This window comes from Drosophila willistoni, assembly GCF_018902025.1.
Source record: "Drosophila willistoni isolate 14030-0811.24 chromosome 2R unlocalized genomic scaffold, UCI_dwil_1.1 Seg200, whole genome shotgun sequence".
Classification (NCBI taxonomy): domain Eukaryota; kingdom Metazoa; phylum Arthropoda; class Insecta; order Diptera; family Drosophilidae; genus Drosophila; species Drosophila willistoni.
Window position 1 is genome coordinate 1734545 of NW_025814051.1, and position 23476 is coordinate 1758020.

Below are 23476 nucleotides of genomic sequence, written 5' to 3' on the forward strand. Positions count from 1 at the left end.
GATGCGTAACTCTTTAGCTATCAGCTAAAATTCGCAACTGTTAAATGTTTAACAGTGGTTCAAAGCGACCAAGTTGGCGCCACAGTGCAGCAATCTGGCACCACTTGGCGCCTAGATTTAAATTTATGAAATGAATTGTGTATTATACTTATTGTTAGTATAATTTATTTAAATTGCTGCAGTATGGGAACAAACAAGACCTATAACGGAAGCATTCGGTTTACCGATTTAGATCGGGCGGTTTTAGGAGCTTTCAAAAAATCTCAGAAGTTTAAAATTTAGTAAGTGAAAAGGTTAACAGTTGGTTAAAAGACAGGTAACGATAGGTCAAGTTAACATTGACGATAACTTGACGTGATTGCTACTTGAACAAAAAAATCACTTTGCCATCTCTACAACAGCTGTTCTGCTAACGCGGACATTTTTTTAGAACTCAAATTCGAAATATTATCAAAAGATTCAAACAACATGCGTGTCACCTTGGCCCAGTTGGTTAAATTTACACCGAAGTTAAAAGAGCTTCGCATTATACTCGATCCGGCCGGCGAAGCCTCAAAGGGAGCCAGGTATATAATTACCGAAAATTTTCATTACATAATTTTGACACAAAAATCAATAAATTTCAGGGAATATGTGCAAAAGTTCTATCCGAATTTAAAAAAGGATAATCCCAATCTAGCAATTTTGGTGCGCGAGTGCAATGGAGTGCAACCTAGACTATATGCCCGATATGGTAAGATACAGAAAAATAAAAATGTCCTCACCATTTATCTAAAGCATTTATATCCTTTAGCTAAAGGCAAGGAAATATCCATTTCTCTAACAAATCAAGCTGCGCCCGATATACACAAACAAATTGAAGCTGTTGGCAAGTAGATCAACATATAAAATATTCATTTAAGATGCAAATAAAAGTAAATTAGAAGAAAAAATTAACGGGAGTATTGTAAGAATTCATCTAAACATTTCATTTTTTTTTTCGCATACGAGTTTGTACATACACAAATACATCTTTCTATCTTTATGCTTATAAGGTACATAGTATAAGTCCTGTAACATGCATCTCAACAAATTAATTACTAAATGGCGGCAAACCGAATTGTTCGGGCTTGAAATCCTCCAAAGAGGCCAACACCTGTGTGGCATGGTCACAACGTTCTTTGGATAAACGTTCATCCGGGACCATAACAACTTGCATGCCAGCACTAATTCCCGCAGTCACCCCATTGGGGGAATCCTCGAAGACGAGGCAACTTTCCGGTTTAGGAATATCTTTAAAACGCTGAGCAGCCACTAGGAAAATATCGGGAGCAGGTTTACCATTTTTCACCTCTGCATCACTAGATCCGCATACACGGTGATTGAAAAGATCAAATAATTCGCGATGCAGAGTGGTTTTTAGTTCAAACATATCAGCACTCGAACTGGTGGCTAAACAGAAAGGCACCTTGTGGGCATGCAAATGACGTAAAAGACGCTCGGCACCTAAAATTAAAAGACCAAAAGCTTTAATTAGTCTAAAAACTAAGAAATATTTATATAGGATTTGGTATGGTTAAGTAATGTTACTTTTTTTTCTTGTTCCTGATCTAATGGCTCATGCGTTATGATAACCAGTGGCGGATCTTAGATCATAAACTTTACATAAATGGTTTTTGAATATAAAATTTGGAAATATCTACAATCTCATTGGTTGATCCGCCGCTTTTTGGTTACATGCCTGAGATACACATTGTTTCTAACCTTCCAGCAGTGGAACACTGTGCATGCGTTCACCGCACATTTTTTTATAGCGCTGCAGGAATTGATCCCGTGTCAAGGGTAGCTTGCATTCTGCTATGGCAATATCGGCGGAACGCTGATCAGTAGTACCCATCACACGAAATCTGGTGGCCACTGTATAAGTCCGGCCAAAACTGGCTGCTATTTGCCTTGTCACATCTTCGTAGATCTTTTCCGTATCTGTCAAATAACCAGAATAGAGAGATGGGAAAAGGTTGCATTAATACCTGGCATCAATCCGGCGTTCCTCATCAGCATTTGGGCATTCTCCTTCTGCTTTGCGGCATATTCTTCCCAAGTAATGGGTAAATCGTATTCCTTTACCAGGAATTCGGCCAATGGACGAGTCTGCAGACCCATAATTTGTTCTTTAACAGCGAAGGTATATTGCTTGCCATAAGGATCAAGTATCATTTGTGTGGCCTCCGTGTATAGACGCTCGGTGTCTGAGTTTTTAATAGGAGGGTTTAAACAAACAGACAGAGGAAGGAACTTTTGAACAGTTTTGCTCACTACTCACCCAGCAACAGTCCATCCATATCAAAGATACAGTGGGTGACATTTCTTAGCACTTTTTGGGCCATTTTCTTCTCCGCTGGATGGATATATGAGAGTATTTGCCAAATGTATTATGTAAGCGTCTCGTTTGAGCCTATCTATCGTCTAGCCTGTAAAACAAATAACAATAAACAATAATTTCTTGTTATTGCGAACACGACTCGTGCCGGCAGCTTTCCGCTCTTTGCGTCTCTCTTTTAAAATTTTTTTTCATCTCTCATATCTTGTGTGTCATTGGCTCAATGACGTCTGCCACCCACTCACCAGGAAATGCCTTACATTTCCCCTTCTCCGTCATTGACAGCCTTGACCTACACGTAATTCCGTTATCTTGGGCACTGAGACTTGTTGGTTTACCTTCTTTAAAGTTCGCTCTCACTTGCTTTCTCTATTGCTGTGTATCAGTATCCAAACACAACCGTTCAGTTACACGCTCTGAGTAAATCTGCTCCAATGCCAAATATTTCCGTTATTAGAACCCCAACAACCATTAGCCAGGGTTACCATCAAGCAGAATTTTTCAGTAAAATTTTCCATGCGAGAAAGTTTTTATGGAGTGGGAGGTAGCGGTGGACTTTGCAAAGAATTGAAATTGAGCTTACAGTATTATACCAAATTTTCCCAATTTCACAATCGTTTATTGTGATTAGAAATATAATACATAATATAATGCCCTCACTAGCAGAATAAGGCATAAATAAACAAAATTTTTTGTTGCCTAAAGAGCTTTTCGATAAAGCGTTTATTTGATATTACGCTAATTTAATAATAATCACTAAAAACTATCTTCAATAGTGTACAGATAATATTCTTCAGAATCATTTCTTAATACCAGTTTGAAAACTCACGCTCTCACCAATTGGCTCACGAAAAGTGCTGTTATGCGCATTTGCTAACAAAAAATTGCGCTGTTAACCGCCGCTCGGGTGGTTGGCCTATGTTTTATTTGTTTGTTAGTATTTACTTTTCTTTTCGGCAATACTAGAATTAAGTTGTAAAAATTAAAAATGACGACGTGGGGCACAATATGCCGCATTTGCAGCAGCCCCGCGGACTACGAGATATTTGCCAAGATACCCACGTATTTACACAGCACGACAAATGAATTTTTAAACTGGCAAAAACCAATCAACATATTGCTAGAAGAGACAACTGGACTTAAGGTAAGAGTAAAGCGTTTGAATTCAGGTTTGGAAATATGTTTCATTTTATATAATTTACAGGTACTGCCAGATGATTCTCTGCCGCGATATATATGCGCTCCTTGTATTTCATATTTGAAACATGCAGTGACATTCCGGGAACAAAGTATAAACAATGCAATAAGCCTTAAATTAGCAGATCTCTATCAACAAAAGAAAAACATTAATACCAGCAACCCTAGCAATAGCAATAGTAAAGAGAGCGCCCTTTTTACTGCCGAAGATCTTAGCTATGTGGAACAGCGTCCGGTTTGTAATCTTCTATTGAATAATTCGCTACCGGATAAAGTAGAGGATAAGCAATTAATTAACCAACTCTGCCAGTCAAATGGTGGCGATCAGCGTGTTCAGTATCTGAATGTATTATTTGACAAATCTCGTCAGACCAGCCGCAAGCAGAACCAAGTTCCCGATACGGGAATAAGTGATCTCGATCTAATGCCTACAACAAGTAGTGGCAATGGCACTGCCGAAGATGAAGAGGATTATGCGGCAGTTAGCTCGTCAAGTGAGGACAATGAGAATCCTTTATTGAGGCAGCATAAAAATTGTTATAACTATAGGGAAACAAATTTTGAAGAAGATGATCCCATGGCCGAGTCGGCCCAATTAAGAGACATTAAGGTTCATATACCACAACCAATGTGGAAGGAGCGTAAATGTCCTGTCTGCTCAAAACGTTTTATGTTTGAGGATTCGTATCATAAGCATTTGGACAACTGCGTTGAGTATCAGTTTGTTGTCTTCGTGACGGAGATGACCAAACTTCTAGATATAAGACGGCATAAAATGGTTTCACCCCACGAATTCATTCGACGCATGATATTCGCCTTGCGTAAGATATGCTCCTGGCTAGAGGAACATTCCATTGACACTATGTTGTCGGAGAAACTGAATCAAGTGAAGGTCTCCAATGGCCGAGGAAAATCCCAAGAGACTGAACTGGAATTGGACTTAAACTTGGAGTTGGAACAGCCACAACCACAACCATTCGAACCTAGCTATAATAGTGGACTGACTACACCCATTACCATGGAGAATAATGTTCTTTATGCCATTGCCCGGTCAGAGAGCCGAAATTCGCAGGCAGCTGCCAATACAGATACTCCACAAAGGTTGCCAAAACCCATACCCATACGTGGCATTAAACCATCCAGCCAGCCAGCCGATGAGGAACGTGCCACATTTCTGGAGAAGCTGCAACGAGCCAATGTGCCCAAAATATCGACAACACCGGTAAATGCCGGTTTAATTTTTACCGCCCGCTGTGGACAGTGCAATTTATCATTTGATTCGGTTACCGAATTGGAAATTCACAATATTTCTCATCACAATACTGGACAAACTCCAGAGATAACCTCTTCAGCAGATGACGAGGCCCAGAGGCGCCGCATAATTGCCCTATTCGAGGACGATATTTAGACTTAAATTAAAAACATATGATCAAATTCATCAAGTCAAAGGATTATTTTTACTTAATGTTCGATACATTATTCTTCAACATTAACTCAAATTTTAACGAAAATATTTAGCAAACAAAGCCAAATAACGAAAAGTGTAAAACTTTAGCAATAAGTTTTAGATTTTTGTGTATATTATACCAATAAGTTCAAACACATTTTGTTCTGTGACAGTTTACAACAAGCAATTCTCAAAATAGAGATTTGTTATATACATTTTTAATTTTTTTTACAATCATTTTATATGTTTATCACTTAATTTATTTATTTTTCCATCGCATCGTATATCACTTTTTGTATGCTTTATTCATAAAAAGTATTGTAAACGACTCAATAAACTTTGACGAATCAAAGATTAAATATCTTTGTAATTTAACTGGTAACAAGGGTTTCTTAATTACTCTTAATTATTTCATTAAGTTCTTAAATAAAGCGATTGTGGTAGTTCCTTTTGTTGTATAGTTTATAGCCTCTTGCAGAGACTTTCACTATTTGAATTGAAATATACATTGTATAATTGGGACTTTGTTTTGTTTTCTAATCATATGCTAATATTTAAGTGTGATCAGATAAGACCCTTAATCAACTCAGCTTAACCATAGAATTTTAGTTCATTTAACCATAAATTATTATTACAAAGTTTTAATTCCATCAAGTTTCGCAGCATTCTAAGCAACTCGAAATTGAGTTCCTGATCCCGTTTTGCAAATAATTGATTTAACTTATTTGCAAATTGTTCGAAATTCGAAAAATTCTGTATTAGTTCAGGGTGTTTGTAAAACACATTGGCTAGCAGACGTATCCCATATCGAATACTCCAATTATTATTATAATTAATTTCCTTTTGGTTTAGAAAGAAATCTATCAAGTATTCGGCCTGTTTTTGCGTTTTACACTCAATTTCCCATTGGTAAAGAAGAAACATGTAGTATTCTCCGTGCAAATCCGATGGACGCTTTTCCATCATATGCTCGCTAAGATAATGACAATCTTCTGGACTGATTCCATCTATAGTGGTAGCCAAAAGATTTAAAGAGATCTCTGCATCAGTGTGGAGTTCATCATAATCGGAGACATAAAGTTTCCACAGTTTTGGTATCAATTGCATTTGTAATAATGTTTTTCCAGCTTTTGGACAAGTGGCTATTAAGTTGGTCAATGTCCAAAGGCAGCTACGTTTTAGACGCAGCTCATTGCTATCCAAATATGTGACCAAATAGCTGCCAGCCATTGTTGATATCTTCTCAGCCACATGAGGTTCGCCTAGAGAGTAGTTACAAAAGCATTCGGCCGCCTCGATTTGTCGCTCCAAATTAGGACCTACATATAAAGATATTAAGTTTAAAGTAATAAGTTTCACTCTTATCCTTTGTCATTTTACTTACCTGTTAGCTCTTTGACCAACACTTGGCTAGCTCCTGGAATTGCAGCAAAACAATTAATATTTTCGTTACCCTGCAAAAATGCATGACTCAAACGATACATATTTTCGGAGGTGGCATGCTTGCGTCGCTTGATTCTGGCCGCCAATCCTTGAACATCTTTTATTTTCAAGTTATCCAATTCGGTTATTTCCTGCCTAATCTGACCCAGGCCAAAGCGAAAGGCATCTGTGGCCTGATCGCGCTGATTGTGGCGTTGTTTCTGGGCATATTCACGAATTTTAAGACGCAGAAAGCTGTCGGGTGCGGAAAGAGCAGGTTCCGGATTTTCGTTGTTTTCCATTTTGTTTACTTTTCTACTGGAGCGTCTGTGGTCGGCAACTGTATTCAGTGTCTTAACAGTAAATGTGAAAACAGCTGATCGATGTGTGATAAGCGCGTAAATGTTGCCTGGAGATGGAACTTTTAATTCTTTAGTTAATGTTGCTGCTGCATAGATTTACAAAAATTTAATTGTTTTTTTTTCTGGCTTGTCAATTAATAATTTAACTAATAAGAGTTAGATAAAGTTAAAAGGTTAAAAATAATTTAAGTATTTATACTGCCCAAAAACTATTAATTGTATTTCACTTTAAGCACGAGCTCATCTCTAATAGCTTACTGCATCGCATTGTTTGTTTTTAAGTGGGCGAAAGGATGAATAATAGAAATCCAAATATAATATTTAGTCCACTAATTAGTTCTATACAGAAAGTAGTACTCTATGAAACCAGAACGGTAAGTGAAGCCTGAGCAAAGCGTTTGAATTCCTTTCCTAAATCCACTTTTGTCATATCCAGCGTTTGTATTTGGTGGGCAGCAACAACCGAGAGACAAGGTTCCGACTCCTGATCATCGACCGACTGGCCCTAAATCGGCTTAGTATTGAGGAGAATGCCAATGAGTTCAACAGCTTGGAAATTCGGCGTTTCGTGGCCAATCTACAGGGTTCGCCACGAGTGACATCAGCGTATGGAGTCTTGGGCTTTGTCCGTTTTCTCGAGAGCTACTACTTAATATTGGTGACTAAACGGAAATGTTGTGCCCACATTGGCATGCATTTGGTATACACCATCAAGGATACGGTTATGGTGCGCGTAAATGAGGTCACATCTCAGCGTCCACTGCATCCGCAGGAGGATCGTTATAAGCGAATGTTTCAGAATATTGATTTGCGCAGCAATTTTTATTTCTCATATTCATACGATTTGACCCGGACTTTGCAGTATAATGAATCAGCGCCACGTTATGTGGGAGCCAAAGTGGATTTGGAACGAGATGAACCATTGCCCGACTGGGATACATTAACGAATAATGTGGCCCAGGCTCATGAGCGGGTAGATTATGCCTTCCGTTCAGATTCTAGAAAACGCTTCGTTTGGAATGCTTACCTCTTGCAGCCCATGGAAGGCATAATGCTAAAGGATTGGCTTCTAGAAATTACCCATGGCTATGTCAGCCAGTCGTGCATCAGTGTCTTTGGTAGACATGTGAATGTCTGCCTAATAGCCAGACGTAGTACTCGCTTTGCAGGCACACGTTTCCTTAAGCGAGGTGCCAATTTCCAAGGTGATGTGGCCAATGAAGTGGAAACTGAGCAAATTGTCAGTGATGGTCAGAGGTTGTGCTCGTTTACCCAAATGCGTGGATCGATACCGTCGCATTGGTCGCAGGATGTGAGTAAAATGGTTCCCAAGCCCCAGATTCAGTTAGATATCTGTGATCCTTATGCCCAGACCCCATCGAGACATTTTGAGCGTTTGCTTTTCCATTATGGGGCACCGCTGATTATGCTTAATCTGGTCAAGAAACGTGAGCGGCGCAAGCACGAGTCGATTATCTCAAAGGAACTCGAGTGTAGCATAAAATATTTGAATCAATTTCTGCCTCCGCCTCACCGCATGAAGCACATCCATTTCGATATGGCCCGCCGAAGTCGTTTAAGCGGAGGCAATGTCATGGATCAGTTGGCGGTTCATGCCGAGAGCATAATCCAACTCACGGGCATGTTCTTCAAGGCTCGAGGCAGTGATCTTAGCTTCCAGACGGGAATTGTACGTACAAATTGTGTGGATTGCTTGGATCGCACCAATTCTGCTCAGTTTGCCATTGGCAAATGTGCCCTCGGTCATCAATTGGAGCGTTTGGGTTTTCTAAAGACAGCTAAGTTGGAATTCGATTCGGATTGTGTTACTATGCTGGAGCATCTATATGAGGAGCATGGTGACACTTTGGCTTTGCAATATGGTGGCTCGCAGTTAGTTCATCGCATCAAAACCTATCGCAAAACAGCGCCCTGGGGCTCCCAGGGAAATGATGTAATGCAAACCATTAGTCGCTACTACAGCAATACATTCAGCGATACGGAAAAGCAGCATAGCATTAATCTTTTCCTAGGTCTATATAAGCCAAGTTTTACAAAATGTAAGTAAGATATAATCAATTTCATGGAACCTTAATCACATTTGATTCTCTGTTGTAGTGAATCAACCCATATGGGAGATGCTGACGGACTATGATATGCATAATGCCTTTGTACCCAGCACAGATAGTCGACCCATTACGGATTGGGTGCGTCATAAGGTGCGTGAGTGTCTACCCTATGCCTGTGCCGATTCGCATAAGCTGGTCAAAGAGCTATTTCGTGTGCATACCCACGGTCTGGAAATGATTGATGCTTATTCCAATTATCATCAGTCGTTCAAATGGACAGATCTCAGTGAACATATAGCCTTTGAGATTAGTCAATTGGCCATGCGCTATATGCCCACTTTTCGCACCAATTATAGTCCATTCCAGAGGCAAATACAGGCCTCGCGAAAAGCTAGACAGAATCCATCGATGACTGGTCAGAGTTCGACAGGATCGATGAATAGTAATTCATCGAGCTCCAGCGAAGGTGATGACACGTCCAGTGACGAGGACTTGAGCGGTAGTTTTGCCGAGAAAGAGTCAAAACAAACCGAAACCACAGAACCATCAGTATTTACATTGGCCTCAGTGCTGCCGTCAATGGAGGAGATATATGGCTGTAGCATCAATCCTCCCTCAAAGCAGAGCATGGCCATCTATAAGAAATATGTGCAAATAGGCAAATTGTCAAGTGGCGGAGCACATTCGACTCAAACATCTGTTGCTCAGCGGGATCAGGAAATGGCTAAAATGATGCGTGGCATTACATTACGTCCGCTAAGTGATTATGGCACCGATTCCTATCTCAGCGTGAAGCCGCCAACTGTGCCTGCGAAGAGTATGGAGATATACAAGGAATACTGTAAGACTCCTCGCAATTTTAATGCTGTGCCCGAGATTGGCGAGTTTAATGTGCTTTATAACTATGTGCAGAGGCTCTAGAAGATCTTTTGTTAATGTTTTTTATAATTTATTTAAATATAATAATTATTAATTATTATTTCTCGCAAACAAAATTATTTTAAAGGAATACTCTGAGAAATAGGGCTAACACTTAAAATGGAAATCAAATCGTTTCGTTATTTTGTTTATTTGCCATTATGCTGATCTGTCGCTGATGTTGTTGTTGTACCTGGATCTGCCGACTTGGTGTATTCCATTGCAGTGGATGCTTGCATAGGATTATAACCGGATTTCTGTCCCAAATGTAACATATGGCTAGTGGTTGTAGTTGGCTTATAAACTGTTGCCAATTCCTGGGCCAACATGAATTGTTCCTGTTCCGGAAAATCGTGTTCACAATGATGTTCTCCACAGATCTTACATTCATAGATGTTTGGTCGCAAAGTATTCCTAATACGCTATAGAAAAAAGAACCCAATTGAATGAGCATAAAAGGGAAGGGTAATTCAATTTAGCCTACCTCCCAGAAATTATTGCCATCAGTTCTAAGGAAATTAATTACCGCATAACCTGGTATACAGATTAGCGAAAAGGAGGCAAACATCCAGCCAATGCCATACGCCCAATCTGGATAGGTATAACGTCCATTGTGGTAGGTGGGTTCCTTATAATTGATCAAACTGAGTACCCAAATTGCCTTCAAAATGAAAAGGAAGCAAATTTAAAGCTAAATGATGTGTAGCAGGCTTTGGGTGAAACTTACGAAAAGCAAACAGGGTCCCAGAACCAACCAACAGGATTTCAAGTACAACGAAGGCGCCTTGCCAGTCATTTGTTTAACATTCTTCGATAATCTTCCAGTGCCATAGAACCAGGCAATGGCAATCATTTGGCAAAAGGCCAAGAACATTATTGTCACCGAGGCAGCATAATGATCCATCAGTTGGAAATAATAGATGCCACCTTGTATAATATTTGGCATACCAAATAGGCATGATATGACACATACAAAGAGCACCACAATCTCATGATAGCCCAAATGTCGCTTGATCCAACGCGGGAAACCATCTTGTATGGAAGTGACCACCACCTCAACTATGGCAAACTGTGAATTCAGACCCAAACACAGGAGCATAAAGAAGAACATCACAGCCCAGAGTTGGGCATATGGCATTTTGGCCATTGCCTGTGGATATACCACAAATATCATGCCAGGTCCATCGCCAATTACATCGCCCACATTTGTATTCTGCTCCAGTGCTAAATTACCCAATGTGGAGAAGGCAAATATACCGACTAGCAGGCTAGTTAACATATTAACCATACTAACGGCCACAGTGTCTCTTAGTATGTTATTATTATACTTATTGTAGCTGGCAAACGAGATCATCGATCCGAATGTTATGCCCAATGAATTGAAATTCTGAGAGGCAGCATTAATCCAGACATTGGCGTTCTTTAGCTCCGACCATTTGGGACGAAAGAAGAAACGTAATCCCTCAGCGGCACCATCGAGCGTAACGGCTCGTCCCATCAATATGATGATTAATACAAACGGAAATGTCGCTGTAAAATAACGCACCTTGGCCGATGATTTAATTGATTTCCACGTGGCAAAATAAACCATTAGCCAGGCGCAAATTAGGCAAGCAAACAACTCCCAACGCATCATGCCCGGATACTCCAGACCACTGCTAATTTGTAGGACTTTGTTTCTAAATAGAATTATTAAACATTAAATTCGACATTCATTGTTTTCCATCTATCCAGACTTACTCGAAAAACTCTTCGGAAGGTGTTCGTGATGTGTCCGGGGCAGTGGCATTTATTCCTTTACGCTGTGGCACCCAACAGTCCGGCGTATTCCATCTGTTGTTACAATCAACCCAGGGCATTTCCGTTTTAAATGATGTGAAAAAGTAGTAAATTGAATAACCTATAATAACGCTATAGTAGGTGGACATGAGAAACGAAACAACCACACTGGCCAGTCCAGCTCCTGGAAAAGAAGAGACAAATATGTAATATTTGTATGTAACAAAGAATCCGATTCAGTTGGCTTATCCAGGAAATCCCCTTTTATGGAGATGAGAGGTATCCTTTTAACCCGACTTTCAACGGACTGAAATTGGTAATTCTTCTGGCTTGAATTTTGTAATTCTTGTTTAATATTTTTAAAATTTTACAGGAATTTAATAAAATATGAATATTCTGGTTTTTGAAATCCAATCTTCCAAACATTGTAGATGAGAGTGCGTATCCAGAGAGCGAATTCATTTTCCAACAGAAAATTGTAAAGGAATGGAGCACTCTATCGCACGGATTGATAGAAAAATGGGTGGAGAGTATTGTCAGGCGCATTGATAGCGTGATCAAAGCCAAAGGCCTTTGGAAAAAATTCCTTAATCTATAAGTTTTGTTATACGAGCCAAAGTGGATTCGTGCTCATTTTTAAGTTTTTTTTCTGGATTATTCGAGCTAAGGAGGAGATAATGAATAACATTTTTGTTTTTCGTTTTATATATTATAAATGGATTTTTGTTATAAATTTGGAAGCGATTAATGCATTTCTCTGGGTTCTAAAAGTAATAGTATCGAAACATGTATTCGCATGTGCTCGCCACTGTACAAACAAAATATATAACCAAAACTGATTCGATTTCTTCAAAAAATTCATAACAGCCAAGTATCTTTTAATTGGTGTAAGAATACATTCATGAATACAGTTTTACATGGTCGATGAAATGTTGTTTTTTTGAAAGGACGCTTTTGAGAAGATTAAAAAACGGTTTTCTAAAAATGGGCAAAAAATATGTTTTTTTTGAGTCCAGTGTATATAGTTAAAACAAATTATGTCTTTGGCTGGATTATACAACATCTAAGTCGTTGCAAAATCGCGGAGGTTGATTCTAAATTTCCTTAAGCACTCGCATCCAAACAATGGAAAATTTCTATATATTAACTAGGTGTGAAGGTCTTCAATGATACGAAATGCAATACCGTTGCATTAAGAGTTTAGCTTAGAGCAGCAATTAGCTTAATTAGGTCGACTGCTGATAAATCAGACCGGTTGCATTTGAATCACATGTCTAGACTGGCCCAAACTCATCTGCATAATTGACGGGGTCTCAATTGAAAAATGCTCAAAGCCATTTGGCGAATCTTGGCTAAATTGTTTTACACGTCATTAATATTTATTATTTTGCCTCTGTATGTATATATAGTATATCCGCAACATTTTTTTTTTTGTCGGTGTGGGTGTGACAACGGTATTGTTTCGGTTGGCTAAATATTGACAATAATTAAACAAACAAAAACAAAACCAAATGGCAAAACTAAAAAAAAATGTCATAGTAAAGTTCTATATTAGATTTTATCACAGTAACAAAACTTAGTTCACTTTGAAGACGACACAAAAACGTTTCCATGCAAGCTGACTAATTAGCATATATAGATATACATATATGTATATATACAGACATATATATACACACACAAATCACTATTAACACAACTGATCATTTTGTGGAGTAATTTTGTTGTAAATTATGTACATTAGACCTTGGCAATGAACTCTACCTGCTCTTTGTTTGTCATGGTTTATGGCTCTGTCTATTTTTGTTGTTTTTTATTCTGAAGAATAGTTTTTTATTTTTTGTCATATGGAAAACCTCACGCATGACGCAATTATTAACTCATAACTATTTAAACTTAAAACTCCCAGGCAGTTTGAAAGATTGGACCTAGGAATATTATAATATGGCCTAGTTAGCTGTTAAGAACTAACAGCCAGGTAAAGATAATACACTTAAGTAAGACTAGCGGTATTATTGTTAATTTAAACATATCCAGTTATAGTCTTTTAAAATTTTCTTTGGCTCAAATTTTTACCTATTTCATAAAAAATTTTCTTTATCATTCTTAGGCCTGATAATCATAAAATATAATCAGATTTTTCCATATTTCAGCCTTTTAGATCGATGGTTTTTATGGCAGCCGTAGGTTATAATGGCCCGATTTAGCCAATTGTCATACTATATATCAATATATATATCAATTAAGCAATATAAAGTTTAAATACCCAGGTTAATTCCATTAGCTTTCAATTTGAGGATGTGCAGTTGACTTGTACTGGCAGACGGACAAAGGTTTAGCCATTTGGCCTCTCATGCTGATCAAGAATATATATCGGAAATGTCTCCTTCTTTTCGTGACATCTGACTAATGTTATTAATATTAAGTAATGTTAAGCCAACTCGTCAGCTCTGTGCTAAGAGTTTAACTTACTTCAGGTAAGTCTTTTATAATATTTTGTAAAGTCAATAAATTTTCATTTCGATTCAGCACTTGAGCGCTCCTAGCGGTCATCTCTACTCTCATTTTAAACATTTTAATTTTTTCCTTTAAAGCGAAATTTTTTTCCAAATTTTTTTTTTAATGAAAATATGTAAACGAAACCATAGACTTATTAGTAATTAAAAAAAAATTGAATATGTTTCCATTAACAAAAGAAAAAACAAACTATCTAAAAAATTAAAAGTCTATTTGTGTCTAAGTAAGTTAGATGTTAATAGGGACAGAAGGGGTGAGCGGACGAAATTATGTAGCTGCTTGGTTTTAGCATTTTAGTTGCTGGTAGTGAAAACAATTTACAGATAATAAAGTTGACCGGTATTTGTGATTAGACTTACCTTTAAATAGAGGGCACAATTGGCCCAATGCCCCAATGGGTCCACGACCAGTATATTGTCCAACAGATAGTTCCATAAATAGCAGGGGAATGCTACAGATGAATAGTATTATGCAATAAGGTACTAGAAAAACACCTGGAGGGAGACACACAAATATAGTTAGATAGTGGCAATGAAATAGAAAAATAAGAGAACAATTTCAGCTAAGTAAATGCAACTAAATTAATTATAAATATTTGTCCATTTGACAATTGCAAATTTCCATTGCCGCCTGCCACCATCATCATTACAGGCGACCCCATTTCGTTTGCCATCTTGAATGGCATTGATCATACTATGTAAGTTGCCAGTTGCTCATTATATTTTTGATGCCTGGAAATGAGAATGTATGTAAATGTCGACAGGGATGGTGAGAGGAGAGGATTCAAGTGTAAATGAAGATGGACGTGGGACAGTTCCAAGTTATAGCTTGCGTGATCGTCATAAAGATCTAGAATAGAAAAGAGACGCAAGACAATGGGGGAGGTTGGCAAAAGACTTATGGGATGACTGTGACCGCTTTAATTTTTCATTTTCGTCGCTTCTCAGAGCTTAAACAAATTTTAATTTATGGCCTTTCAGCGGAAATGTCGCTTAAAGCTTTAAAATTGTCAAATGTTTTTAGTGCAAACTACAAAAAAAAAAACCTTAAAATAAAAGCACAATATTCTACTTTTGTAGATGCCGCCTTAAAATCGAAATACAAGTACTTATAATTTATGTATTTATTTATTTATACAATTACTTACCACCGCCCGATTTATAGCACATATAGGGAAATCTCCAGACATTGCCCAAGCCAACGGAATAGCCAATGCAGGCCAAAACGAATTGCATTTTATTGGCCCAATGTTGTTGGCGTGGTTTCAAATTAGCCGTCTCATCGGACATATCCAAATAACTGTCATCATCATCGATGCCCAGTGGCCTAAGCATAAGCAAAAGATGGAGGTAAAGAGAATCAATTTAGAGAGACAGAAAAAGAGAAAGAGAGGGAGAGTTTATATTATATACAAATACTAACTAAACCAACCAGGCGCAACAAATTGCTGTCAACACTTGTTGCCCCATTGTCTACAATCAATGAATGGTATTCCTCCTCCTATACAGTATATATCTAACACAATGAACAGATTTCATTGCTGCCATCAACACGATTCTATTTGTTGCATCAAATGGTTTAATTATAGTTATCACATGCCAGAGATGCAACAATGGATTTGCCACTGGGGGGAGCCTGTTAAATAACCATAAAAATGAGGGTTGCACATTATTTTTAATGTGGGCGGTTTAGCTAACGTGTTGAACTAGTCAAATTTATCAATCAATTCCGAATTACTTAATTAAATATAGAAAATATTCAATTTAAGCACTTGCATCTTTAAACATATCTAACTTTAACTATTAAATGATGAGTCTGGCTATAAAAATAGGTGAAGTAATGGGGAGATTAATTTTAAAAAATTAATTTATGACCTTTAAATTTTTGGCTTTAATGACTAAATGAAGTAAATGAGTTACTGCCCTACAATAGCTTTCTTAGATTGATAACGACAAAATCATTTAAGCATCAGAAGCACTTTAGCGCACCTGTCGGCCAGCTGTATCCTAGTACTATTTCCATTAGAAACTTGATCAATTTTGACACGATTTTTATTAAATTTTTAAGACTGGTAGTTTTTAAAACGTTAAATGGAGTCCCAAGCTTAAGGTACCTACTTTAAATATTTTGAAAGAAATTATTTTTACTACTAAGTAAAATACTTTTTACGCTTGGAATAAAGGATACAGTTGGTTTTCTTTTCAGATTGAAGATACAGAAAGATTTTGCTAAAATTCTGTTAAAAGAATTTAAATGTTTCACTTTATATAGGGATGATCTATACTATATAATTCAGTACTATATATGTATTCAAAAAGTCAATGCTAATTCTTATATTAAACACTCCACTTAAATATTAAATGAACGTTAACATTCAATCAGCGACAATTTGCTAATATATAGAATAAACAGATGATTAAATCAGTTGAGCATATAAATCCAAATTAAACACTATTAAGGCACATTAAGGCTTAAAACATTGTATTATATAATTTATGATTGAATGATAAATTTATATATAATATATTGGTATTATTACACTTTGGCCACACGATTGAAGCGATGGAATGACTGTTCCGAATATTTTGATGATTGAGCATCGAAATCATGATGACGATAAGGCATTTTTTCCGAATTATTATTATTTTTTTAACTTTCTGGAAATGCTCAGGATATGGATTCACTTTTTATCCATGCGCCATCACTTGAAAGCAATACCAGAGTGGATACGAGACGGGATCAAAGCTAGAACTGTGCGCTCTGTAGGTTGCCAGGTTACTACCGACTAACTATTGTCGTGGCAATTTGGTAACTGCCATTGGAACGATAAGATTTAAGGTGTGCCAATTGTTAGTGTCAATAATGAATATATGTATGTAACACAAATAGTTCGATCTCGATCTTTAACAAAAATAACTTCAAAGTGCGCTATAGCGATTGGATGCTGGAGCACTAAAATGGTGTTAAAATTATCTATTTACTGACACAAAAAACTGCTCCCCGTTTGGCTTTGGCTTATCAATGTGGATGAGTTAAGCCAACATTTGTTCTTTATGCTGGCAGGCGCCCAAATGGTGCCAAAATTTGCCAAACGGCTGTTAAATAGAATAAATGTGATATCGTCAGGTTTTTTAGATAATCAAACTAGGGATGGATTAATCAAAGTATTCATCATCGAAGGGAGTATAGGCACTTGAAATATTTAGCATCAGTAGAATCATTCAAAAAGTAAGACTTACGGTGGGGTTTGAGGATTGACCATGTCAAATAACTCGTTGGCCGTGGTGGGTACTCGACGTATCACCAATTTCCGTCCGTCCGTGGAGCCAATGCCAATTGATGCCAATGAACGCACTGATGTCACATCCGAGTAGATCTGATCATGAAACTGATAGGAACTGCCGCTTAGCGAGGCAACTTGCGGTTGCATATAAAGCGGATTATGGGTAGGATGCAAACTGCTAGAAGCTGCGGTAACAGCTCCACCACCACCAGCCATGAGATTCCCTCGACTATCATTTAGACCAGGCAGATAGCCTACAAAATTTGCCAAGCATATAGCTTTGATATCCAGCTCTGTATATTGTGATTCACTCACCTGAAATCACGGAACGCATGCTGCCACTGTGACTGTGGCTACCGCCTAAACGTGAACGCAAATCCATGCTGAGTGACGAAACAGCCACACTATCACCGGCCATGGTGGTTGTGGTGGTGCAGGTTAACGTGACAGGCGTGGTGGTTATCATGGGCGTATAGTTGGCAATCGGTTGACCTCCCTCACAATCATCAATGGTAAAGGTTACAGTTGAGGTGGATGCAGCTGCTCCCATTGTGGCTGACGTTGTCTGACCACCTGGCTGTATGACCTCCGAGTTGGGGCGTGACTTTACCGGCGTTTGCCTGGTCTTGACTGGCTTGTGCATGGCTGCTGCCATGGCAGTCAATGATGTGGTAGAGTTTGCCTGACGAAAAGGCTGTGGTCCAACTATCGGCGAGGGAGGCGAACCAGGCGTGGCTGGTATAATGATGAACTTGTGGGTGCGTGAGGATGGGGTTCGTATGAGGTTCGACTGTTCGTCCCCATCGTAACAGCTTTCAGCTCCACTATCCGAGAGTTGGCTATGCCTCAGTGTCGCTAAGGTGGGCGTGGTGCGTTTGGTGGTTATCAGATTAAGGGCGGTGGGTGAGGAGGCTGTTTTGGCCAAGCCTTGGCCAGTAGAAGAATCGTCTGCCATTGCAGACTCTATTGTCTGGTAAATATTGTAGGAGAACTTATATTCTTTTTGCCGCGTATGTTGCAGCTTTTCCTTCTGATTTTGTGGGTTATCGTTATATACGTTCTGTTTGTTTTTTTTTTTTTTTTGATTTTTGGCTTAATCATAAAATCATGTTTGATTGTTTTTGTTGCTGCTGTTGTTGCTTGCACTGGCCAGTTTTTGTTGTTGCTCTCAAATTTATCATTTTAATGCTCTTTAAATTGTAGCTCCAACTGGGTCTCCCTCTTCCCCTCTCGCTCACTCACACTAAACTAGTTGCTGCTGCTGCTGCTGCTGCTGCGATTGCTGCCGTCACATATTTTTAATCATATTAAAACCTTGAATATCACAAATGTTATTTTCATTATTATTTGTCATAGTGTAGTTGTTGTTGGTTTTTGCTGTCTTTGTGAGTACTTAAGCTTTTAAATCTTCATAAAGCAAATAAAGTGAAAACCAAAATAACCAAATGCAGGTCTTACTATAACTCTCACCATGCCGAAGATACAATACCCTAACATTAGGAAGCCTACTTGCCATCACAAGTTTTAAATAAATAATTATTATATGGGAATCTACCATACATTTTGTTTCTATATATAACACTATGTTTAACTGGGATCGGTACGGCTTAAAGTCCCGTTCTTATAAAATATAGTATATAGTAATAGAATACAAGACTTTAACCTAGTTTAGCTCCTGTTTGATATCTTAAACATGCATTACAATATGTATAAAGAGTTTTGTTATAAATGGTTTACAAGATTTTGCCTTAAAATTCTGAAAACTTGATATATCGAAATTACACTTATGTCATCAAGACTTTATAACTTTTTCTGCCCATCTGTAACAAAGCCATTCACAAAGTTTACTTAGCTTCAATTCACTTTCTGTTGGTTATATCATTTATATCACTTTTTTTTTTTTTTTGTTAATATTCTCACGACTCATTGCTGTCTTATAAATATTTTCGGCATTTTCACCTGTTCGTTTTTACTTCTCTTTTTTGAGTTTTGTTGGTGGGCTTTATATGCACACACACACACACACACATACACACTTGTATATTTATTCACATTTTATCATATTTATTTATGTATTTTATCTCGAATTTATTTATATAAATATACAAGCTCCAGTTTTTGGCCCATTTTCTTTCCAGATAAATACTTTAAGTGTCGCGCACTTCACATCACATCATCAAACAGAGACAAACACACAAACCACACACACACACAGTACACACACACACCCGCACTTCACTTGACAGATACAAATTTGTATCTTATCGGTTTGCCTCCACCTTTTAAATAAAACAAACCATGCCTTGTCTCCCCGCCCCCTCAATACACCTCTTTCACACCGAATTTCTTTGTCTGCTTTCATTTTTATGACATTTTTTCATAGTTTTAAGTAGGAGCTTCATATATGGACACATATCGAGATACTTCTCCCTCAAATTGGTATTTGAAAGTTTTCATAGAGGGGGGCTACGTCATAATCATGCGATGATACCATTGATCTCATCTCGTGGCGCTGTGCTCCAGTGACTCTAGAGGTTATGACCCAAGGGTCATTGAATTGGCAAAAACTATGTATGTAGTAATTAACAATTACGCATCTTACACGATATGAATATCCACATATATGCATATATACTCTGTATCATTTTATTGTTACAATGAAAGGCAAATAAGTATGTTAATTTACGAGAAATGAATTTAAATAAACATTTGAATTTACAACTGGCGTATTTTTGGATTAATTTGGCTTGAATATCACAAAAATTTTATAAAAATATTATATGCAACATTTTGCATAAGAAAATTTTTGCAGTTTGTTGATCAAAGAAAGTAACTAACCCTAAGGCTTGTTTTTTTTAAATATATTTTATAATCAAGATCGAAAAGATCGGAAATGAAACTCTTAATACTAAAATTGTTCAAATTTGCTATTTTTTACTTAAAATTTTAGTCTAAAATTCCTTTCTAGATTAAGTAAATTAAAATTTTCGTTTGATAAGTAAATTTCTTCTAACTAAGGTACCTTTATCAGTTTTTTTTGTTTAGATTTGAAAAGAACAACAATATTTTGAAACCTGGCAAAGTCAATCAATCTTAATTTTTGTTTATTATTATTACTTAGTTTGATTAATTACTACGACATAAAACAGCTGAGAGCCAGAAAAAAAAAATATAGTCATTGCTAAACCCACAACAATTAGGGATCATAAACAGGGGCGAATTTAACGAAAATGCCGCTAAAGAATGACGATGTTTTTTGAATGTTTTTATGTTTTATCTGTCTTATAATCTATTGAAAGTGAATTTTACGCCTCTAACCAAACTGCAATCCTAATGGCCTCATTTTTAAGTTCAGGACTAATCAAAGATTGGGCAATTTATCTATTCGTCGTAATGAATGTTAGGAATTTTACTTATATCTACTATTAGCATCGATGTCTGTCCTAGAGTATAACAATTAACACCTTCAGTTGTTAATTAAACTTGAGAGAAAAAAAAACACAACAAATGGTTGCAATTATTGCAATTTTCCATAAGTCCTGGACTTTTTGTTTGTGAGCTCAAAAAAAAAAAAAACACTCATAATAATAATAATAATCACATAATACACAACAATTGTGAATAATAATGGTAATTTAATTCATTTGTGTCTCTCTTTGATTCACTTGACACACTGTGACCATTTAATGAACTCAACAATTTTAATCATAATCAACCATTGACCAAATTTGTATCAATTACCACGCATTTAGATAACGCCCGACGACGCGGCGCTTGTTTAATACAATGGGTAACAAGTTATATTTTCGAATGGTAATATTAAATTCGGATTGAATGAATTTCACTCTTACACACACACACACACGTGTAAGGGAATGTAAAAATGCCGTAAAACGTGCAAACACGCGGACTGTCAAATGTCAACTGATCCATGCACACACGTTCGCGAATAAATATCGTTTACATTTGCCGTGGAAGCCCCAAATGTGAGACGCTTACTTCAAGTTTCTCTCGGCGAAAAGAGAGAAATAGGGAAATAGAGAGGCAGATTAGGGAGGTAGTAGGTGACACACACAAACCTAGAGAGTTTGTGAGTGTATGAAAAAAGAGAGAGAGCGGTAGGGAGCAAATCATATTATGTGGGGTTTTTATTTTATTTTTTTTTTTTTTCTAAAAAATTTGTATATTTGGTTTAAACTAGTTTGCTGATACCTTCAGTGGCAACTTAACCTAGCTTTACATTAAAGGGAAAATACAATAGATCACAGGTGATATTTACATACGATGAACAACGTTACATTCAAAATTTACAATATTACATTTTTACAAAATTTACAAGGCAGATTATTTCATTAGTCATGGGACCTATTAGGGAGATCCGTTGGGTGGTATCGCTTCAGTCTTCTCTTCCTTGGTTTGGCAGTGAGACGTCTGGCTAGGCTGTTTAAGTGACCACCGAGGCGTTGCAGATACTTTTCTGCATATTGCTTCATAGCATCACCCACCTTAGGGACGCCCAGGTCCCTTTCAATATCCTTGTTTCGTATATACCAAGGTACGTTGGATATACGCCTTAGAATTTTTGACTGCGTCACAACTATTTTCTTTAAATTGGATGTAGCTGCAATTCCGTATATTTGTACTCCGTATTTCCAAATGGGGCTTAGTATGGCTTTGTAGATTGTCACTTTGTTGTGCAATGACAATTTATTTGTAGGTGCGAGCAACCAAGCCATTTTCCTTGTTTTCGCCATTATAGACTGCTTGACCATGGTAATGTGGGATTTGAACTTTAACTTCCTGTCCAAAATGACACCCAGATATTTATAGGAGCTCTTGTGCTGAATTGTAGAACCCATCATTGTGATGCCTCCGCAGGACAAGGGTCTCGTTGTAAAAGTAACGGTTGCACACTTGCTGCTATTTACACCTATGTTCCATTTTGAAGCCCAGTCTTCAAAACTGGACACATATTGTTGTAGAGCTTCAGTGGCACAGGTGATGCTTGGGCTTCTGGTCAGCACTGCAGTGTCGTCCGCATACGTAGCTATCAGCACATTATTCTCGCCCAACCTGGTTATTTCTGTACTGGTGGGCATATCAGCTGTGTATAACATATATAGCGTAGGGCCAAGAACGCTGCCTTGCGGTACGTTTTATTTTATGATCTTGCTTTCCGGCGCGGAATTTGATAGCATTACAACAAGCAAAACAACAACCACTCTAACAATAGAACGCGTGTTGCGGGCAGGCGTAATGAACTGCGGCTTTTGGGGCAAGCTGGTTTAGCTTGTTCTACTTGATCTACACAATCCCCCCCCCGCCGACCAAACACCTCTCTCCAGCCCCAGCCAATCCCCACAGACAGATGTGTTATAATTCACTTTCAACAAGATGAAGCCACAATTTTTTGCAAACTGTTCTCCTTTTCTTTTTTATCATATTCAGTAAATCAGATGATAATGACGATTATGTTGATAGGGGGATCTCCCCCTATATACCCTGTAAGCATAAATTAAATGGTTTTGGGTGGACCAATCTTGAATATGGAAAATAAAAAATTCGAATTCTAAAAATCAAATATCATTGCAGTAAATATAACAAAAATTGCTAGAAAACAATTATTAGCACCAAATGTCTTTCAATGTCGAATATTTAAATTTTTCTCGATTATTATTTATATCTGTATAATTTTTATCCAAGGATTATCCTGACAGTTGTTAAATTAGATGGCACACTCTGCGTATACTTTATATTTGGCTGAGAAGAAATTTTTGACTTAAAACTTAGGATTTAAGTGGTTATTGGAACCCACATAATATAATATTACGCGATTATTATCTTCCTCTGAGTTCATATCGAAAAGATTTTTAGCCAGCAAAATCGTCGCCTAAGCCAATTACCGCCTGAGTTAAAGTACAGCCTTTACCAAAATTTAAATTGCCTTTTCTTTTTGTTATGGGCTACAAAATAGATCTGACTCAAATTTTAATTCTTTTTAATTTCTTAGTCGTCGACTTACCCAAAGTGAACAAATAAATCTCCTTGAGTTAACTGACAATCTCGATTATCTTATCCAGTGTATAGAAGCATCTTAACGATTAAATAAAAATTATTGCATTA

General features: G+C 37.4%; 6 protein-coding genes and 1 long non-coding RNA gene across 10 annotated transcripts; 4 read left to right on the plus strand and 3 right to left on the minus strand.

Annotated features, from left to right (window-relative positions):
• The first annotated feature begins 373 nt into the window (after nucleotides 1-373).
• Nucleotides 374-963, plus strand: LOC6641597 (NADH dehydrogenase [ubiquinone] 1 alpha subcomplex subunit 2). The gene is made up of 3 exons (XM_002064544.4): nucleotides 374-566; nucleotides 627-733; nucleotides 794-963. The coding sequence occupies exons 1-3, from the start codon at nucleotides 469-471 to the stop codon at nucleotides 874-876; spliced, it is 288 nt and encodes a 95-aa protein (XP_002064580.1). The 5' UTR covers nucleotides 374-468; the 3' UTR covers nucleotides 877-963.
• Nucleotides 933-2795, minus strand: LOC6641596 (probable pseudouridine-5'-phosphatase). 3 transcript variants are annotated; one of them, XM_002064543.4, is made up of 4 exons: nucleotides 2698-2795; nucleotides 2303-2450; nucleotides 1744-1962; nucleotides 933-1485 (listed from the first exon to the last, which is right to left on the minus strand). In XM_002064543.4, the coding sequence occupies exons 2-4, from the start codon at nucleotides 2364-2366 to the stop codon at nucleotides 1073-1075; spliced, it is 696 nt and encodes a 231-aa protein (XP_002064579.2). In that variant the 5' UTR covers nucleotides 2367-2450; nucleotides 2698-2795; the 3' UTR covers nucleotides 933-1072. The 3 variants fall into 3 exon arrangements, with proteins under 3 accessions (XP_002064579.2, XP_015034034.1, XP_023031185.1); XM_015178548.3 differs by lacking the exon at nucleotides 1744-1962 and adding an exon at nucleotides 2010-2228 and having other exon boundaries at nucleotides 2698-2793; XM_023175417.2 differs by lacking the exons at nucleotides 1744-1962; nucleotides 2698-2795 and adding exons at nucleotides 2010-2228; nucleotides 2605-2660.
• A 445-nt stretch (nucleotides 2796-3240) lies between these two features.
• LOC6641595 lies at nucleotides 3241-5378 on the plus strand. The gene is made up of 2 exons (XM_002064542.4): nucleotides 3241-3503; nucleotides 3564-5378. Exons 1-2 carry the CDS (start codon nucleotides 3348-3350, stop codon nucleotides 4962-4964), a joined length of 1557 nt encoding a protein of 518 aa, XP_002064578.1. The 5' UTR covers nucleotides 3241-3347; the 3' UTR covers nucleotides 4965-5378.
• LOC6641594 lies at nucleotides 5115-6787 on the minus strand. Its single transcript, XM_002064541.4, has 2 exons — nucleotides 6388-6787; nucleotides 5115-6322 (listed from the first exon to the last, which is right to left on the minus strand). Exons 1-2 carry the CDS (start codon nucleotides 6725-6727, stop codon nucleotides 5595-5597), a joined length of 1068 nt encoding a protein of 355 aa, XP_002064577.2. The 5' UTR covers nucleotides 6728-6787; the 3' UTR covers nucleotides 5115-5594.
• A 255-nt stretch (nucleotides 6788-7042) lies between these two features.
• On the plus strand, nucleotides 7043-9835 carry LOC6641593 (polyphosphoinositide phosphatase). The gene is made up of 3 exons (XM_002064540.3): nucleotides 7043-7161; nucleotides 7224-8847; nucleotides 8906-9835. The coding sequence occupies exons 1-3, from the start codon at nucleotides 7081-7083 to the stop codon at nucleotides 9775-9777; spliced, it is 2577 nt and encodes an 858-aa protein (XP_002064576.1). The 5' UTR covers nucleotides 7043-7080; the 3' UTR covers nucleotides 9778-9835.
• Nucleotides 9836-9843: 8 nt separating this feature from the next.
• LOC6641586 (sodium- and chloride-dependent GABA transporter ine) lies at nucleotides 9844-21232 on the minus strand. Of its 2 annotated transcripts, XM_002064539.4 has the most exons (9): nucleotides 21095-21232; nucleotides 17669-18667; nucleotides 17310-17607; nucleotides 15218-15396; nucleotides 14430-14564; nucleotides 11515-11737; nucleotides 10502-11453; nucleotides 10259-10435; nucleotides 9844-10196 (listed from the first exon to the last, which is right to left on the minus strand). In XM_002064539.4, exons 2-9 carry the CDS (start codon nucleotides 18306-18308, stop codon nucleotides 9924-9926), a joined length of 2877 nt encoding a protein of 958 aa, XP_002064575.3. In that variant the 5' UTR covers nucleotides 18309-18667; nucleotides 21095-21232; the 3' UTR covers nucleotides 9844-9923. The 2 variants fall into 2 exon arrangements, with proteins under 2 accessions (XP_002064575.3, XP_023031179.1); XM_023175411.2 differs by lacking the exons at nucleotides 17310-17607; nucleotides 17669-18667; nucleotides 21095-21232 and adding an exon at nucleotides 16610-16813.
• Nucleotides 11732-12286, plus strand: LOC124460418. Its single transcript, XR_006954329.1, has 2 exons — nucleotides 11732-11869; nucleotides 11927-12286. It is a non-coding gene; the product is annotated as an uncharacterized LOC124460418 (long non-coding RNA).
• Nucleotides 21233-23476: the final 2244 nt, after the last annotated feature.